The sequence below is a fragment of the Xiphophorus maculatus genome, chromosome 19 (genome assembly GCF_002775205.1).
Source record: "Xiphophorus maculatus strain JP 163 A chromosome 19, X_maculatus-5.0-male, whole genome shotgun sequence".
NCBI lineage: Eukaryota > Metazoa > Chordata > Actinopteri > Cyprinodontiformes > Poeciliidae > Xiphophorus > Xiphophorus maculatus.
Genome location: NC_036461.1, coordinates 20,940,492 through 20,960,100, shown reverse-complemented (window position 1 = coordinate 20,960,100; position 19,609 = coordinate 20,940,492). Strand labels below are relative to the sequence as shown.

Genomic DNA, 19,609 nt, shown 5'->3' with positions numbered 1-19,609 from the left:
GATTCACTCATAATTTGACTAAAAACACAGACTGGAATAGAGAAGTCTTTACTGTAAATACTAAAGCTTTGAATTTGCTCAAAGTGTTTTTGATTAGAAGCCTTTGAGATGTTTGTGAGATCCAGTATACGATGGAAACCTCTAACAAAAAGATGTTACGACCACGACTGAGCCGTACACAAAACTACGTTTTTATCCAATCAGATTGATGGGATAAATTGTTGTTACTGTTTAGGCGTGTCATCATTTTTATTTCCAAGTTTGAGCTTTAGTTTTTGAAACTAAATTAAGATTTGTGTTTGCATTGTGATGAAGTATCTCTTTCAGTTTAGTGATCGATGGATGTTATATGCAGTATAACAAACATCGGCACAAAAACCTACATACATTCAATGTTAGAATAGCAGCTTGACCTAATTGGCCCATAAGAACACACGACCAGCATGCAATAAACGTTAAAACTGTGAGATAAAAAAAGTCCTCAGTTAACCAGAAACTTAGTACAATGGCTTGGTTGAACGATTGAGTGTTAAACAAAGAAACCCCTAAATGACTGAGGTATAAATAAGCATCCTAAAGGTAGAGTGAAGCTATCATCCGTACCTTCTTCCATGTCATGGCCAGTCTTCCTGTTGTCCTCCTCAGGCAACATGATGGCCGGAATCGGCCCGGGCTCCGGCGTCCAGGTGATCGACTCTCCCCTGCTGAGTCAGCAGATCGAAGCCCAGCGGCTTTGCATCAAACACCTGAAGAACGAGAACAACCGGCTGAAGGTGAGAACGGAACTGTGAGCCGCCCAAAAGATCCGCACGGTGGTTTTTAACCTCCGTGCGCGCGCTCCTCCTCCCCGGCAGGCGGAGAAGATGCGCACCCAGCTCGCCTCTCTGCCGCCGCTCAACGTGACCAAGCTTCCCTCCAAGGAAGGACGACCCGAAGTGCTCTCCAGCGGCCTCTACCGCAAAACCGACCAGCTCCTCGAGACTTTGTTGCAGATGAGCGCCAATGTCAAGGTGGTGGACGTCACTGGAAAATCCCCGGGTCAGTAGAGCGTTGAGTGGAGGAAGTTAGATGACTGGTTTCCTCCTCCTCCTCTCATCAATACTACAGATATTTTCTTTCACTCAGTAGCTGCGTTTCCATTGACCTTAAAATTGCGCAAATTGGAATTACGAAAATAAATTTGCTAATTTCGAAAAACTTGTGTTGTGGCACTAGGATGAGGCGGCTTATCAGCTCTATTGAAATCCGGATATTTCACAAAACTGCGATGGAAACACTTTCTTCGCAACACCTGAGTCATGTGATCGACAGACAGACGTTACTACTGGCGGAAAAGACGAAGCCGACGGCAGAAAGTGGTCGGAGGATGATGCCGCAGCGTATTTTTTAAATAAACTTATTTAAGTGTGATTTTTATCTGCATTCTTTATTTAATGGAAACACCACAATTGCAAAATTATGTTTTTTTCAGCAATATTGGCAAAGTTTTGCGCACATTTTTAATGGAAACGCAGCTACATTGTTGCAACAATTGCAAGTTTACAGAGGTGGGTAGTGTCTAGCTGCATTTACTTGAGTGCATTTTGAAATAAACTTTAAGAATAATTTTACTGCACCATACTTTTTACTTTTACTTGAATAAAACATCTTGTAGCAGTTCGACTTTTACTTGAGTAAAATGTTTGGCACAACTTTATAAGTTTCAGTGCGTTTTATTGAGATGTTTTGTGACACAAAGCGGCTCATAATTTTGGAAATGGAAGGAAAATAAAACCATTTTCAAATTATTTTATGAATAAAATTTCAGCTGTTGTTCTTTTGGGAGTTTGTCTCTGCCAGCTCTGCACACCCAGACTGACTTTTTTCTTCTTTTTTTTTTTTGCAGCACGGCTTACGCTCAGTTAGAATAAACAGAGAGAATCTTCAAACATTTTTTCCAATCCTTTTGTCTTGTCAAATATTCTCAGTTGGACTTTGGTCTGAACTTTGATTAGAACATTTTAACATATTAAAACAGAGGTGGTGGGACCCGATTAAAATTTGTCATCGAGTTGATTGCAGAATCCATAATTGAGAACTATGCATTAATAGAATAAGCAAAAAAAAATGTCCAAAACCCTTTTTCCTGCTAAATTCTTGACTAAATAATCATATGAGCTCAACAAAAGGTATTTGTTGTTTATAATCTTTTAATGTTATTCAACCATCAGATTGGTGCAGGGTTCAACTATATCCAATCAGCTTTCAAGTGTTTCAGGAACTCCTGATTATGAATCCATGTAATTATTATATTATTGCACCTTCAACCAACACGCCGCCAGTCAGTCAGTCACTTTAAATAGACACGTGTCATTATCGCCTGAAATCATCGGCTCTACTGTACTGACTGACGTACACAGTTCTTTGTGTGGAAGGAGAGGAACAGGTTGCTAACGTTGTGTTGTCCTACAGTGACGCCTAGTGCTCAGCTCCTGGAACAGACGGCACGTCTTCAGTCCCTGACAGAGACTCTGGACAAACTGAAGGTAAAAAAAATACTCCAAATATCTTTAGGATTAAATAAAAAAAATCAGTTGTAGTTTCAACCAGCGTATCTTGTTCTCGGCTTCTCCTCAGGGTGAGGTAGCAGAGCATGTCGTCAATCTGCAGCCTGGAGCTCGAGTCTCGTCAGACTTTGCAACGTTCCCCTCAACCTCCTTTGTTAAGGTAGTAAACAAAAACATCAAACCTCTTCAGCTATATTGGAACCCTTTAGCTATTAGGTAACATCTACAGTATGTTTCTATTACAAATAGAATAGTGTGCAAAACTTTTGTCAATGTTACACCACCCCCCCCCCCCCAATTTCGCAATTGTGGCGTTTCCATTAAATAAGAAATGCGGTTAAAATCAGAAGTGGGTATGTTTATTCACGCAGTAAGTCATTAAAAGTTTCTCCCTCTTACCGCTTGCTGGTAAGAGTCTTTTTTGCGAAATATAAAAATTTTGATGCGACAGAAAAACCACCTCATCCTAGCAGCACAACTTTTTATTGAAAAATACTCAAACTGTGGTGATAAAATAAGCCATATTTTGAGAAAAATATAGCTGAGCAAAATTACTTTCGGAATTCCAATTTGTGCAATTTTTAGATCAATTGAAGTGCAGTTAGAGAACCTGCGGATCCAACCTCTGTATTTTTCTGTTTCCAGGCGACCGAAGAGAAGCACTCCGACACGGTGCTGGTGGGTCGAGTCCTGGTGCCGTGTCCCCGCGGTCAGGAGCAGGTCCACCGCCTTGTTCTGTCCCAGTCCCAGCTGCAGAGAGTCCACAGTCTCCTGCAGACCTAAATGTTGCTTGACCCCTGTGACCCCACCCTCCTCTGCCTGCTGCGGCACCACAAACACGCCACCATCAGTTTCTGCTCCCCCCTCCACCTCCAGAGGCCAAACGAGTCAAACCAAGAGGAATATACAGCCTTAAGTGGAAGGTTGAACGCTAAAAACGGGGAGGTACCTTCATGTTTGAGATGTTAGCAACTCTGTTGTTACAAGTGACATTTTTCATCTCAGCTTATTTAGATTTTATTTACGTAACACCAGGCTCGGTTCTGATGCCGCCTCATTTTGGCCACGGCTGTTTTAAACGAGGATGACAGAAAAGAAATCGTACAATTTGACAACTGAAACAATTTCAGGTCATTAGTTATTTCATTTTTTTTTCTTTGGAGATATCATCAGCTTATTCAGTGACTTCCTGATCAGAAAATGACAAATCCAAGCCTCTTCTGATCCATAAATGCACCATTTCTAAGTGCTATATCATGTTGCAGACAACAATCTTCAGTGTGGAGGTTGCTCCTGAATGAAGACTAAAAGTTTGTGTTTTTCAGTATCAGCACAAGGTGAGTGAAAAGTAATTTGAATCACGGACACATGTTTAAAAAAGGAAACTGATGGCATGTCTGATGTTCATTCAGGCTGCAAGATGGCAGAAATGTTTAGCAGAGCAAAGTTTAGCTTTGGACCCGTCTGTTATGCTGGATTTGGAAATGTTGGGAGCTGTTTGGAAATATCAGGATCTCAGCAGGATCTCCATTCACTAGCACAGACACAGGGACCTGTGTTTAGTAATGCTAGCCCATGCTAACAGCTAACATATGATGCTATTATAAGCTAAGCTAATCATTTTGTCTTTATTTTGAAATATCACTATAATCTTTTGTGTTCAGACAGCCATCAGTTTGGCTTTTAATATAATACAAATTATTAATGATCACCCACGACAGCAAAGCCAGAAAAAAAATACTTGTTTTGTATCTACAGAAGATTAGTTCCATCTAAAAAAAAGAAAAAGGATTTTGACTTTTTTTTTTCTTTGAATCCTGACTTCAAATTAAAGTCAGAATCCTCTTCTGTATGTATCTGACCATAGAGGTTCTTAAAGAGAAGTTGGCGTAGTCGGGTCGAAGCATTACCAGAGATCAGAAATAGGCCTCAGCCTGGTGCCAATCGACGTTACGTTTGCTCAATGGTGCGCCTCTATTAACTTTCAGGTTGATTCCATCCTGATGTGACGGAAAGCCGTGCTTCAGACCGTGGCGGTGAACCAGGGTGGATAAACTGATGCATGCCGCCCAGAATCACAAACACCGTATTTACCAGACTCTTCTCCGCTCCTGTGTGAGTCCTGTAAAACTGTGCAGAATATTAGGAAGTGTTCTAATCTTTTTAGGGAGTCGTTGCATTGTGCTCAGTTCTTAGCTTGACTGTGAGAAGGGAAATTATGAGTTGTAAATGTCATTTTGTGTGTGTGTGTGTGTGTGTGAGAATTTGCATAACAGAACAAAGTCCTGCACATGTTTCAGTTACAAACAGACGGAGGATTTTAGCCATTATTCAAACGTTGGAGGAAAACCTTTGAGACTAAAGGAACTAAATAACTTCAGTGGACACAGCCTGGCTACAGTTAGGTCAGGTTACGCAGCGAGTGACACCAGTTTCTTCAATAAGAGTCCAGAAATGTTCACGTTCTAAAGACCGGAACTTTGTCCGAGCCTTAACCTGCAGTCATCAGTCGCCTGCCTTAGTTTATTTTTATTTAATTGAACCTTCTTGAAGGAAAAACTACAATAATGTCTGAACGTTTCTTTTTTACCACCACGTCTGCCAAGGCTGAATCCTCACTGACATTTTTACTCATTTATTTTCTGGCTGTTTCTGTTTACACACGACTGTCATTATTAACTTGAACGTTTATGAATTCGTTTTACGGGCCTAGTGCATTTGTATGAAAGTATGTCGCGATGCTGTGTGGTGTAGTGAATCTGCAGCTCGTCTCTTTGTCCCCTGTGTGGTTTCCTGCTGCTGCACAACCGATAACTGATCAATAAATCCTTCAGAGCCAATGTCGGCCTCCATTGTCTTCATATTCTCAAAACTAAAAACTTTTTTTGTATTTCTTGAAAAAAAAGAAAAAGTAAAATCACTTTAATTTTAACAACAACAACAAAAAAAAAACAATACCCAAGTTTCTGTTTCACATGATTAAAAAAATAGGCAGATTTGATCTGGAGCACCTTTTTTCCTGGTAAAAATATGTCTGCTTTGTTCTGTATTGAATGGCTCAAAAGAATTTCATATGACTTATGAAATAAATAACATTTTGGAGCTGTTCCGTTTAATCACTGCCAGGCTGTTCTCCTGCCCAGGACTCGGTTCCTCACTCTCTGAAAAAGAAAAGAAGAAAAGAGCAAGCAGCATGTCAGTCATTTCCAACATGGAGTCAAAGTGGAACAAAAGGTCACAGAAATGCTGTCAGATCAGGATGTTTTTGTTCCTGACTGACGGACGGCACCTTGTTGTACAGCTTGGCGTTCAGCCTGTACGACTGATACTCGGCCTTCCGCCTTTCCTCCTCTCTCCTGCGCCGCACCTCAGGAAGATTCTCATAAATTCTGTTGCAGTAAAATTGACAATGTCAGTGTTGCAAATTAAACAAAGGTGTGAGATTCATACTCTAAACTATGACAACGCATTAGGGCTGTTGTAGATGGAGGAGGGAGGCGTACATTTCTGTCAAAAAATTCAGACATTTTGAGATTAATCTCAGACATTTTCAAGAGAAAACGTGGAAATTTCAGTTTCAAAAGGCAAAAATGATTTGGACCGTAGAAATGCCACGATTCCACATTTTTTGTCTCTCTTTTGAAGATTAATCTTGGTTAATACAAAAGTATCAGTTTCTCTAACAAATTTTCAGGTTTTCCAACCCAGAAATGTTCATGTTTTTTTTTTTGTTGGAAAATGTCTGAGATTAATCTCAAAATTTCTAAAATTTTTTCTGGCAAATTTTTGTCTTTTCAATCACAGAAATCTTCAAGATTTTTCTGTTAAATTTCTGAGATTAATCTCAAAATTTCTTAGCATTTTGGAGGGAATTTACTCCTTTTATTCTCCATCTACAATGACCTTTATACACCTTTGTACTAAACAAACATCATTCCCTTAAAGGTAAATATCTGCACACCATGGATATGGTGCCGACGTGTTTATGTGCTGAATTTGCACTTATTTTGTGGGAAGTTTTCATGTTGTGCCATAATAGACCGATGAGTTGTAACCTGAGTAAAGCTTCTAATGTGAAATGCAGATATTAACATTAAATGCTTACTGTTTGGACCTCTGGATCATCTCTTTCCTGGGTACTGCTCTCCTCAACAGCGCCGTGCCTTTCAAAGAAAAAAAACATTACTGTAACTCCTGCAGCCCAGAGTGACGGTGTGGAGCAGTGGTTCTCCAGGTTCTGGATACCTGCGGGTCTCGGCAGCCTCTGAGGTTCTTCTAGCTGGTCGAACAGCAGGTTTCTCTCTCGGCTGAACGCAGACTGGATCCTCCTCTCCTCGGCCTGCAGAGCCAGACATCTCACCCTCTGCTTGGACTGAGAGATGAAATCTGGCCGCCGAATCTCCAGAGCCTCCTGCAGGGACGGAGCAATACAATGAAATCTCCCACAATGCGTATGTGTTAAACACTGAACATTTTAACTATTTGTATTTTATTTTTAAATCCATGTTTCTGAAGACAAAAACCCCCCATAAACTTACTTGCAGGGAGACCCGTGCCAGGCCAGAGGACGATATTTTGGCTTTATGATTCAGATCTCGGACTTGTCTCTGTCTGAGCAGCTCTCTCCACGGACGGGTTCTGCTGTGCGGCTCAAACCACGCCATGTTTGACCTCTCCGGCCGGTTCTCCTTCCTCATCTCAGACCTCGGGTTGTCAGCCGGGATGAACCACGAAACACCTTAAGAAATCATTTAAAATGTTAAACATGACAAAGTGCATCACAAAATTATTCCCACTTCCTGAATTTTTCTATTCTCACATGACACAACTGCAAACGTAAGAGCATTTGAATCTTCAAAATGGAAGAAACTTTTGTTGGCCTGTCTGTCTGAGGTGAAATGATTCGCGCGCAAGCTTGTGCGCGTAGACACCCACACGCGGGTGAGCTATGCGACAGAAGAATTTAAAAACTGTTCGACTTTTGCCGCCATCACGTCCCGTGTGTTGGGTTCACCCCGAATGGCAGAAAACTGTCGCTTCCGCTGTCGTTTTTTGTTCATCATGTGTCGAGCTAATTAAAAAAAAAATTCAGAGGTCCATGGCAGTCCAGGCGTCGCGACAGCGCGCAAAAGCTGTACGAGCAAACCTACTTTTAGGGTAAGGCTTGGAGGGGCTCCTCTTGCTCTTCTTCTGCCTCTGGTTGCTGTTTGATTTAGGAAGAACTCTCCACCTTCCTCCTCTTCCTCCCACAGTGCCTGACGAAGAGGAGGTCTGCCCATAAGTCCTGGCTTCTGCAGGAGAGGGGAACGTAGTCCCGACATCTCTGGTGTTCCGCCGAGTTCCGTTACGAACAATCTCCAGCTCGCCTGAGGAAGAAGGTAAAAATATTACCGACTTTACAAAACATTTGATTTTTTTTAGGGCAGAAACGATTAATCGATTATTGAAATAATTGTCAACTAATTTAGTAATATATTAATGGTTAACTGGAGGATACAGGCAAAAAAAAGGATATTTGATGAATGAAAAAGATACTAACTAAGCCAAAACTGCCCCCAAAAATCTATACATTTAGCATCTAAGATAAAAAAACAACACTTTTTTCTGTAAATGTCTTATTCGCCAAATACATCGAGTCAGATAATACTGAAGTACAGAATACTGAAGAACCAAAATGAATATATTTCATACAGTCTTATTAATCTCCCAAAGAAATGCATTCCTATTCCTTCCTACCAATAAACCAATTTTAAAGAGCACTTAACGATGGAACTGGAAGACGTTTTAAACATCCAAAATAAAACACAATAACCAAAAAATATTTGTAAAACTGAAATAAATTTTTTTTTAAAAACACAATTGAAAACAAAAATAAAAGTGATTACAATGTCTCTGTAAACAAAAATGGCCTTCAAACAATATTAATCATCATATTGGAAATTATTGAGCTCCTTTTAATTTATCATACGATTCATTGATTCCTTCCTTATTCTGACAGCCTAAATTCCTACATTGAAAAGATGCACATAGAAAAAATAAGAAGTTTTCATTTTTTTCTCACAAGTAAAAGTTGCTCATGGTTGATGATGACTGACCTGCCTGGATGCTTCTGTTGACGGCTCTTACAGCCCTCTTGGCTGTCAGAACCCTGGAAGGTCTGCGCTGTGGTGAGAACGTGTGTGAGCTGGATGTTTGTGCTGAATCAGCAACAACCTGAGGGCAGGTGTGGAAGCACTTTTACATTCAGACAAGTGGAATAATAAATGTTAGCATAAACACGACCAGTGCTAACTTCGACAGATAACTTGTAGAGCAGGGAGGAGGACAGGAAGCTGGAGACACCGTGTCTCCAACTTCCTGTCCTCTCAGACACACGTACCGATTCCTCGGATGGTGTGAGGGTAACAGAGGAGTCGGCCTCCGTTCCTCTCCAGTCTCCCCTCTGTTTGCTGATGGTGCTGTACAGTTTACCAAGTCGAGAGCTGCTGTTCACGTTTCTGACTCTGTCGGCGCCGAAGGCCCTGACGAGTCGGGCCGTATCCACGGTGGACGTGGTTGACATGCTATCTGGCTGATCCCTGTCTGCTGGGGGGGACGGGTGGCTCAGTTGGGTTGGATGTTCCGCCTCTCCTCCCCCCGCTTCCCAACCCCCATCTGTCACTCCGCCGTGTTCGCTCCATTTAATCTCCTTTCGTTCTTTTCTCGGCGTCCTTCCAGGAAAGTAACTACTCCGCTCTTCCTGGCTCTCGGCTTCCTGAGTAGCCTGCCTGCGATGAATCACGCGAGACAGACGCTCCAGTCGCTCCAACAGGGAAGCGTCTTTATCGCCGGTGGGACGCGCCTCGTCCTTGGTCCGCTGATCACAGAACTTCTGCCACAGGTGGTCCAGGGTCCTAGCGCCCTGTCGGGGGGCCGGTGGAGGAAGTTCTCGCTCTCTGGTGTCGGTTTGCACCCTTTCTAAGTGTGCTGAATGAAACCTGTCATGAGCCAGCTCTGTTGGTTCGAACTGGGGGAAGTGGATCGGGCTGGTACCCTGATCCCTACTGGAGGGTTTGAGGTTGATTGAAGGCGCTCTGGTAAAGGTAGATGATTCCTGGGAAGACGGCTTCACACCCTGGATCAGAGCTGGAGACCCTCGGTCTGCTGCTGCAGGAGCATCTACTGTTCATAAAGAAGATATGGAGAGATTATTATTATTACTGGGTGGCTGGATGGATGGGAGGAAGGAGAGAAGGGAGGAAAGAAGGAGGAAGAAACAAGGAAGGGAGTGATAGAACATGAAGGAAGGATGAAACAAGGGACAGAAAAAGGAAGGAAGGTAGAAAGAGACGAGGGAGGAAGAATGAAATGCGAGAGTGAGGGGAAAGGAGTAAGGAAGGAAGAACAAAGAAAGGAAGGAAGGAAGACACTGACAGAGGGAGTGAGGAAGGATGAAACTAGGAAGGAAGTGATGATCGTTATTATTTACTATTTACAAAGTGACTGCATTAAGATGTCTTTCCTTGAGAGCAGTAACCATCATGTCTCCTGCCCAGCATCAGATCTCATGTCCCCATGTTCTGGGTGTGTTCAGCTCACCTGTGTGTGTGGGGTCTGCCATTGTGACGGCAGCTGTTCTCAGCCTCTTGCTGTAGATGCCCTCCTGGTGTCTGAACGCGACTCCGCGGTCCAGCCTGGGGTCCTGATCCCCAAGGACTTCGCTGCTGAAGGTGGGAGGCACGGCGTCGTCTGACCCTGGGGGGAATTTACCAGCGGTTGCTTACTTCACAACGAGAGCCAATCGAATTAGACAAAGACAAAAAGCTGCTGGGGAAGCAACTGAATATTCCCAACCAGCATTCAAGAGGCTCCAGTCTGCCCCACCTCCACCTCTCTACTCAGGCTGCAGCTCTGCCTTTGTCTAACTCAGCCCCTGAACATGAATAATGGACGTGCTGAGCGGTGTGTGTTACAATGGACCACCTGCTCTCCTTTAACAGACAGTTATAACATGACAGGAATCTGCTCTTCCTCCTCCACTCAAAGGCTTTCAGTTGAACCCTCAAATTTGGTTTACCGGACACACACTGTTCGTTACTGCGGTAACAACTACCAACATATTTAACAGACATACATAGATAGAAATATATCTATATTAGTAGTGTCCAGATACAATTTTTTCACTTCCGAAATGATACCGATAATGCAGCTTTGAGTATCAGCCGATACCGATATTGACCAGATACGATATCAATACAAGTCAGACATACTTTTATAACTCATTTTGTAGTGTGGGATGTTAGAAAAGAGTTGATCAAGTGATAATACTCAGACAGAGAACAATAGTTAACATCAAGAGGTATGAGAACAACTGACCCATTTACTATTATCCAATGGATCAGAGGGATACAAGCATTGCTGGATAGAAGGGCTGGATCGGGACAGAGCGGCAAAGTTCTAGGCAGTATGAATATTTCTGCGCCGTACCTGTGTGAGAGCTCTCCATGGTGGTGTCGGACCGGTTGGTGGAGGAAACATCAGCTTCCATCTGAGGGACATAGAAGAGCTCCTCACTGCCGCGAGGTTTGTAAGGCAGCAGCACAGCCACTGGTGGAAGGAAGACGAGTGACGGCATGTAAACTGTTATCGCCACAGTTTTTTTGTTTTTTTTAAAAGTGGTAATAAAAGTATGAAACTCAAAGAAAACCCTATAAAAAACACTTCACTATGAGCCTACCAGGTGCTTCAACAGGATAAGGACTCGACGGTGTGATGCCCTTTCCCTGAGGATCAATGGTGGAAGCGTCTGACCTGTCAGCCGCCGGCTTCCCACCATCGTACCATTCTGCTGGACTCGACGACCCGACACCTTCGTCTGGACTGCAGGCGGTCAAAGAGGAGTCCCTCAGGGCGGCGGAGGCGGCACCAGAACCAGGACAGTGGGCAGCGGAGGACAAAATATTTTTAGGCAGCAGAGTGAAATGACCTGTCCTGAATCCCTGACTGATGGCCAGAAAAGAACTAGACTGGACATTTGTCCCCACATCCTGTTTACCTACAGCCTGTGTGGCGGTTGGGGAAAGTTCCTCAGCCTGGCCTCCCACCGTGTCTCGCCTCTTTCTGGTACTTTCATCATGCACAGATGGCGGTTCTCTTGTAATCTGGACTAAAGGAATCATCTCGGATTCATCCAGATTGGTTGAAAGACATTTACTGGATGATGATGTTCCAGTGGAAAGCTCTGCCAGGTGGAGGGGGTCTGAGGCTGGACTTAGAGCAGAAGTGGAAGTGGGGGTCGAATTGGAAGGTGAGGAGGTCACAGAGTTCCTTTGAGTGGGTATGCTGATGGATGGAAGGGCCTGGGGTCTTTTAGTAGAGAGTGTTACTCCTTCCCTGGCAGCGATCGCGCAAACTCTGGCTTCTAGATCGAGGTGAAGGTTGCTCGGTAGCGTCTTGTGAGGGTCTGGGTGGACGGCTAGCTGCTTGTTAGCATTGCTGAGGGCAGGAAACGTTTCGGCTGCTGTGGGGACATTGGTCTCTTTGTGGACCCAAACACTGGAGGCCACGCTGCTGCTTTCTGTATCTGTGCTCCCTTGGCTCTGGAAGAAAGGGGAAAAAAACAAGGAAGTTTTTAAAGGCCTCCAAAAAACAAGAAGAACCTACAAAATCCTTTTTCCACAGCAAACATGGGCAATCTTCAGCTTAAAATATAAGCAATCACACCCCGAAATATTTTCACATTACGTCACTTTGCCATAGGGTTGGCAATTCTTTTCAATTAATCAAATTTTCTGTTTTTGTAGATTTTTTTCACTAATGCACTTCTTGGGTTTCCAGATTGTCATGAGTGGCGATATGGACTTAAAAGTTTTAGGGTATTTTGTGATGACGATAATATGACGGAATCTAAAATGTTGAAGGAATACAAACATTTTAGCCAGTCGCTTTGCATTAATTAAGCTTAAAGAACCCCCAAAAAATCTGTACACAGCAACCCTAAAACAGGGAAATAGTTTATTTTTCTGGAACACTTTGCAAGAAATTGCAAACACGCAGGTTACCTTGAGCACCTACACTCTTCAAAGATGAAAGGCTGACATAAAAATGACAAATATAAAAAATAACTATTTGTTACATTTTGTAATGCAACTACAAATTTCTGATTCTCTTCTCTTAAAGTGTATCAAAGATTATTACTTTGAGAGGGTTTCTCATCAGGAGCTGTTTCTTGATTTCTTCAATGTGCCGTCTGTCTTCTACGTCCAACAGCAGCAGGTCACGCTGCTGTCCCAAAACCTTTGACTTCATCCACTCTGAAATATGGGAACATAAATACATGTGGGATTAACATAGTCTGAAAAGAAAGTAGCCAGTGAAATGAGCAGTTCCAACTAAAGAGTGAATTAAAGGAGCAACAAAGTTTTACACTTTAATTTGGTTACCAATCAGAACTTGGTAGTGATTTGTATCACTACCTGTTGTATTGGCAACAGTCGACGTCTCTCTGTACCTGTACGTTCCAGAGATTAAAAATTGAACTAAATACAAGCACCTCCAACAGCAACAGCCTTACAGGGAAGAGCTTTTTGATCCTTCTCCTTGGTTTGGTTTAATTTGAACAAAAACAAAAAGATGACCGGATGTGAATCTTTTACCTCCGGCCTTGCCCTCTTCCTGATCTGTGACGCTGGGCGTGCTCGACGTCATGGTGGCTGACGATTCATTCTGCAGCAGTTTGGCCACTCTGATTGCCAGTGAGCTCTCACTGCTGCTGTCGCTCATCACTCCCTGGTCAGCGTCCTCGCGAACGGGAAAGGAAGAGCGACCCTCTGCACCAAGATCATTAGGTATAGTCTTTTCTTCTTCTCCATTATCTTCTTCAAGAACCGCGTTCAACTGAGTTGTACTTGCGGCTGTTGACGGCTGTGTCTGTATTTTGTCTGGAGGTGCCGCGCTGCATCCTTCCGGCTCTGTCCGCCGGGCTTGTGTGGATGGACTATCGGGTTGCTCAGACGACGTCAAACTCTCTAGCCCAGTGGAGCTTTGGTTTGGTTTCTCTGATGTAAGTATGGAGTCTGAGGAAGGTCTGGCCCATGGTGGAGAGGAATGAGACTTTATGTCTCCGCCAGTGGAGGTGGAAATAGAGGAAGAAAACGAGGAGTTCTGCAGCCAGCTGGTTGTTGTGTTTGGTGGCCTGAAAATGTCTTTATCAGAGAAGAGAAGCATTGCATTAGGTCCCGACGAAGACGTGGAAGACGCCGTAGATATCATGTCCTCTGCTTGAGAGAGTAGCTTACGGATCTCTGACAATGCCTTTGTGCTAACAAAGGAATTCTCCGCATCTTGACCCGTATTATCGCTGCTCCGGACAGATGACTTTGTATCTGTATCAGAGACGTTTACAGCGACGGACTTGAAATCCTGCTTGCTGTTTTGGATCAGGACAGAGGAATGGGAGCGTTCACCGGCCCCGGAGCAGGAGGCCGGTCTGCTCTCCCTCTGAGTGGCTTCTGTGTCGGACGGAGGAGAGGTCTTCACTCTGACCTGCTCTGACGGCGAGGAAACCAGACCAAGACTGTCCGTGCTGAGAGGGATGGATGAACTAGAATCCACCGACAGAACGCTGGACCTGGAGAACTCGCCTTTATGGGGACTGCTACCTGAATACAAGACAAAGATTATTAGTCATTAATAATTGATGTATATTTAACATTTTTGTGCCTATTTTGAACTTACAAAAAAATGAACCACAAACACAGTTTTAGACTTGTTTCATAAAGATGACACATGGTTCCAAACAGTTTTCTTGCAAATATTACATCATTTTCCATAGTTTTCTTTCCTTTTAGCTCACTTTTTACAGTTTAAATTCAACGTTTCTTTATGAATTTAGGCTGTAAATGTGACAACTAAAGACATGGGAAGTTGGAATGATGGATGGATCTGAATGGAAGATTGCTGAGTGAAAGGAAAAATTAATGGATGTTATAGATCAGAGGTGTCAAACTCCAGTCCTGAAGTGTCGCTGTCCTGCAGTTTTCAGATGTGCCACAGGTACAAAACACTGGAATGAAATGGCTTAATTACCTCCTCCTTGTGTAGATCAGTTCTCCAGAACCTTTGCTAACGACCTAATTATTCTATTCAGGTGTGGTGCAGCAGAGGCACATCTAAAGGTTGCAGGGCAGTGGCCCTCCAGGCCTGGAGTTTGACACCTGTGCTATAGATGAACAGATGGATGGATGGACTGATTATTGAAGCCAAATACCAATTATCCCTTTTTCATATTTTTCCGGACTAGAAAAATGTCATACTCTTCCGTATTGCTTCATGGCTGGGCGTTCCTTAATGCTTGCAGAACTAAAAACAGACCAGGACTTTAAAATTTCAATGAAGTATCATGTTTAAAATGTGGATCTTATTTGATCACTCTATTAGCTGCAGCTGTTAAAACATTACATTTGCTGACAAGTATTTCCACCATGTTGCCTATCATACAGTGAAGGTCATTATAAGGTTTGTTACTCTCTGAAGGTTGGGTGCTCTTTGAAGAAGTTCCAGAAGATCCTTTACTAGTACAGAGATCAGTGGGAGAGAACTCTGGTTCTCTGATGGGCCCTCTAGGTGCAAACGGAGTCAGGATTTTTGATGGAGTTTGGTCGATACCAAGGTTTTGAAGATACAACTAATAGAAAAAAATGAGGGAGAACTTATCAGATAACTATGTTCACATAAATAATAAATTGGATGATCTGTTATCTAAAATACATTGACTTCAAACAAACAAACAAAAAAAATCAGAGCAACTTACAGGAATTCGTTCATCAATGTTGAGCTCTTTAGGCCCTGGAGGAGATGGTGACGTTGCTGAATGTTTAAAAGTCCAGTAGGGGGCATAATTATCAAGCTCAAGGCTGACGACAGAAGAGGTTCCGACAGAAGGTCCTACTTTAATTTCCGTGTAGCTATCTTGGGAACTTGAGAGTTCGGAGACGTCACTGAAGTGACCAAGGCTCTTGAAACGTGAGGGTTGAGTGGCGGTACTGGGTGAAGGAAGAGTGTCCTTCAGGCCCTGAATCTTATTTTCTGGAGCAGTGTTGGTCAGCTGGTGCTTGTCAGCGACCATGACAACTGTACCAAGGGACGAGGGGGACTGTGATCTGCCGAAGGGAGAGGCAGAAGGTGGCGTAGCAGATCCCTTATTCTCTAAGTCACCGGGAGCTCCGCCTACAGCCTCTCCTCGTCTAGGAGAAGAACCTCCTGAAGGTGTAGAAGAAGAGATCTGTGTAGCATCCTGGTTGGTGGAAGGCTGCTGGATAAAGGTGTTGGATCCTCCCTCATCACCTTTTTTAGGAGGAACTCCCGAAGGTCTGTGCAGTGCTAGGCCTTCTAATGGTGGGATCCTCTCTGAGCTTTCTTTTGTCTTCCAGGCATCAACTTTCTGCAGATAGTTGAAACTAGGGAGGGAATGGACTTTGTGAGAAGCCTCCAGAGGATCTTCCGTGTCTGGGAGACGGCCATCAGCTGAGTGTGCACCCGTGATTGATGGGTAAAAGGTATCTATGTTAGATTCTATGGCTGAAAGATGTGCTAGTTTAGTCTTGACATCGAATTTCAGTGGCGCAAAGAAAACGCCTGGTGTAGATTGAGACTGTGGAAGGAAGCCAAGGTAGGAGCCATCACTTCCTGTTTGGGTCTGTGAAGACCATAGATCTCTGTCTCTGTGAACCCATTCTGAAAATGGCTTCCCACTAGGTTTGCCTTGCGATTCTTTGAGAAAAGGTGTGATCAGCTCATGAGTTGGTGTCGGACCCTCTGGTTGCTCGTGTGCTTCAAAGTTGCTGAGTTTCCGTACCTCAGACAGCAGCTCTTTGTGCAACTCTTGGCTGCTATCATCGGGCTGAGTTGAGCGGGAACCAGTAGTGATGTTACTGATTTCTTTGTGCCTTTTCTGCTGTTGGGAAGGACTGGCTTCACCTGGTGAACCTTGTCTTTCAAACATGTTGTCTTTGCAAGCTTCTGTGTGTCGTGGCTGATCTGGACAAAAGCCAGTGCTTTTAATAGAGGTCAGGGATTCAGAGGAAACAGAGCTGCTGCTGCTGCTTTGCATGCCAACCTCTCTCTGGTCGGCTTGAGGATCCTGCATAGGAATGTCTTTATTCAGAAAGATATTTTCATCTTTATGAATTCCAACTGTATTCCTGCCTGTCAAGTCGTATAGTGCTTCCAACTTAGTTTCTTTGCTATCTCCTCTTGATAGTTTTCTTTGTGTGTCATGCTGAGATGGGGAGCAGTTGCTGCTTGCTCCTTCATCGGAAAGGAGGGTTATCTGAGCCAAAGGATGCTGGGAAAGTGAGCTCTGCTCAGAGGAATGGGTGGTGCTCTCATGGATAGGAAAACGGAGCCTCTCTGATACCATAGAAACATCAGGAAAAGCCCTGGTGAGGAGAATATATATGATTATCCTTCCACTAGCTGTACAGGTGTTACCATGTCTTGTTAAAGTATCTAGTCACCTTGAACCTTTTTCTAGATTTTGTCATGTTACAACTAAGGATGCACTGATACATTAACCAGCCAATAAATCGGCCTGATATTCTTAATTTTGGAAAATCAGCAATCGGCCAATACTTGCATATGAAACTGATTATATCCACCAATCTTATCGTCCTCAGCAAAGATCAGAAAATCATCTACTGTCCCCTTTTGCTCTGGCGTGATAGAGGACTGACTGACAGAGCCACCCACCAGGTCACGTCTGCAGTTAAAAGTCATTCCGCTGTTGTCAACTTAGCATCTTTATCTCCATACTTATCAAGTTTTCAGACATAAATGAAATAAATAAAAAATTGATGCTGACTAATATAGTAATTGTCAGGCTTTTTAAAGATCGGTAATCATCCAGAAAACTAGAGTCGGTGCACCCATAGTTACAAGCACAGCTTTCAGTTACGATAGCAAATTTTGCTGAACGACAAATTGTTCCATAAATTATTGCGATCAACAATAATATTGCCTCTTTTATTCAATAATCTTGACACTACCTACTAGTGTTATTACTACTTACTTACTAGTTAGGTGAGCTCTGGAATGTCTTTTGCTGAAGTAGAATTTATTTAGGGGTGTTAAAGTTAAAGAGGACAATGATAAGACACTGTGTTGGTCTATTACAGAAAAGACCAATAAAATGCATTGAGTTTTGTGGTTTTCCTGTAACTAAATGTGAAAAATGCATCTTTCAAGTGACTTTTTTGTAGAAAAGTATACCTACAGAACAACAGTCATGACCTAATAACCAAACAACATTTTCTGTAATAGTTTTGTATAGTATATTATTATTATTACTATTTGTTATTTTGTTAATCTCTTTTTATATATTATTTTTTATTTCCTTTGTGAGATCTTTTTTATCTGACGCTGCTGTTGCACTTGACTTTCCCCTTTGCTGGATAATAAAGGCTATTCTATCAACTCGGTGTTTCTTACCTTAGGGGAGCAAAATCTGGATCACCTTGCTGGAAGAAAGAGTATTCAGTGACGCTGTGCTCAAGTCCTGAGATTAGAGGCAGCAGTGACAGAGCAGGAGACAGATGACTGTCCTGGAATTCTGATGAAACACAAGTTTCTGAATGTTACACATTTGAACCAGAAGCAGGAATATCTAAACACTTGTAGATAAATATGAAGCACTACGGTCAGAACAAAGTCCTTCTTGACTAGAGAATATTGTTTCTTATACTAGTTTATTTAAATAAAAAAAATCAGTACAGCACCAATTAATTAAATCAATCCTTTAGCTGTTTTATGTTGTTGTTTATGTTACTTTGTTATATGTAGAAAATATACCTAGCTGAAAAACTTTTTGCTGTGACAGTTGAAGCTCCCGAACATCTGTTTTTATTTTAAGAGGTCTCTGATCCTGTTGGACAATACTTCGACTTTGGGCTTCCGGTGGGCCTGTTTGTCCATCAGGACCAATTGTATCTTCATCTCCTAGTCGATGAGAAGGAGTCGTCGCCATCTAAAACAAACACACAAAGCAAGAAACGTTTTATTTCACTGGTCATGAAATGATCTTCAAACAGTTAAAGTGTTAAACTCCTTCAAACTCAATTGCAACTGGTGTGCTTTAGAACCTTTAGTGGAATCTATCAAAAGCTGCAACATATTTACTGACCCTGTTTTTTGTGCCTCTTGTGATGTCATTAACTCATATACACACAGGAAAGAATTTGCAGCTGTTTTATTTTAGTCCACTTAAAAAATTAAATAAAAATTTCAGAAGTTGTGCTTTACAGTCTGTGTACATTTGTTATGAAAATGTAAGCAAGAAAAATCACCACTGGATAGCTTGTTTAACATAAGCCGACTTGAGTCTGAGTTAACATAACAACTGAAAGCAAAGCGATGAACAAATAAACCAGACACTGCTGGCTAGTTAAGCTTCTGTAAATATAAATTATGGCTTATCCAAGTTTCATTATATTAAAATAGAGTGAGCTGAGTAAACAGGTCAGCTACTTTAACATTAGTATGGCAGTTAGCTCAATGCCTAGCAGCAGTTAGCTATGTAACCGTTAACTGGCACTTCCGGGTTGCTGGTAACACGAAGACGCAACAAAGAAGTAATTGAAAAAGTAAAAGTAATTATTTTTATCTAGCGTGGTTAAGGCAGAAGTTACATAAATTACCTGTTCTGGTTCCATGTTGTTTTGATTGTTGATGATGACAGTCCGCCACGCTGAGCGCGCTTCCTCTACGTCGTTACCTAGGAGCGTTGCTAGGAACGGTCAAAAAATACCCCGGAAATAGAACATTTGAATGGCAGGAAAGAGTGAGATCATCATATTGCTCTAGATTTACCTTTGTCAGTGTAAAGCAGGGTAACGTATGGAGGATAAACAATATAATTTAATAATTATATTGTTGATATTACAAAGTTCTTCACAGACAAATGCCTCTTTACCCAAAATGATGCTATTAAAAATAGACTAAATTTCTCATTCTCAAATAAATGTTTCTGCTGCCCAAGACATACATTGTGTAATTATTTTAGTGTGACTCAATATAATGCAAATTATTTA

The 19,609-nt window shown here is 42.4% G+C and overlaps 2 protein-coding genes across 10 annotated transcripts in view; one reads left to right on the top strand and one right to left on the bottom strand.

Annotated features, from left to right (window-relative positions):
• Positions 1-5,386, top strand: part of dctn1 (dynactin subunit 1) — a 49,945-nt gene extending 44,559 nt beyond the window's left edge. For all 9 annotated transcript variants that reach the window (XM_023352318.1, XM_023352320.1, XM_023352319.1 and 6 more), the window contains 5 exons: positions 646-773; positions 855-1,038; positions 2,452-2,525; positions 2,617-2,706; positions 3,192-5,386. In XM_023352318.1, the coding sequence (XP_023208086.1) occupies positions 646-773; positions 855-1,038; positions 2,452-2,525; positions 2,617-2,706; positions 3,192-3,329 (614 nt within the window). In that variant the 3' untranslated portion in view covers positions 3,330-5,386. The remainder of the gene's footprint in view (positions 1-645; positions 774-854; positions 1,039-2,451; positions 2,526-2,616; positions 2,707-3,191) is intronic.
• A 250-nt stretch (positions 5,387-5,636) lies between these two features.
• alms1 (ALMS1, centrosome and basal body associated protein) lies at positions 5,637-19,299 on the bottom strand. Its single transcript, XM_023352306.1, has 18 exons — positions 19,217-19,299; positions 18,372-18,546; positions 18,012-18,132; positions 15,337-16,963; positions 15,051-15,210; positions 13,181-14,185; positions 12,723-12,838; positions 11,263-12,124; positions 11,013-11,132; positions 10,125-10,280; positions 8,926-9,707; positions 8,642-8,759; positions 7,697-7,912; positions 7,085-7,284; positions 6,792-6,957; positions 6,652-6,709; positions 5,836-5,935; positions 5,637-5,707 (listed from the first exon to the last, which is right to left on the bottom strand). Exons 1-18 carry the CDS (start codon positions 19,229-19,231, stop codon positions 5,663-5,665), a joined length of 6,042 nt encoding a protein of 2,013 aa, XP_023208074.1. The 5' UTR covers positions 19,232-19,299; the 3' UTR covers positions 5,637-5,662.
• Between the last annotated feature and the right edge of the window lie 310 nt (positions 19,300-19,609).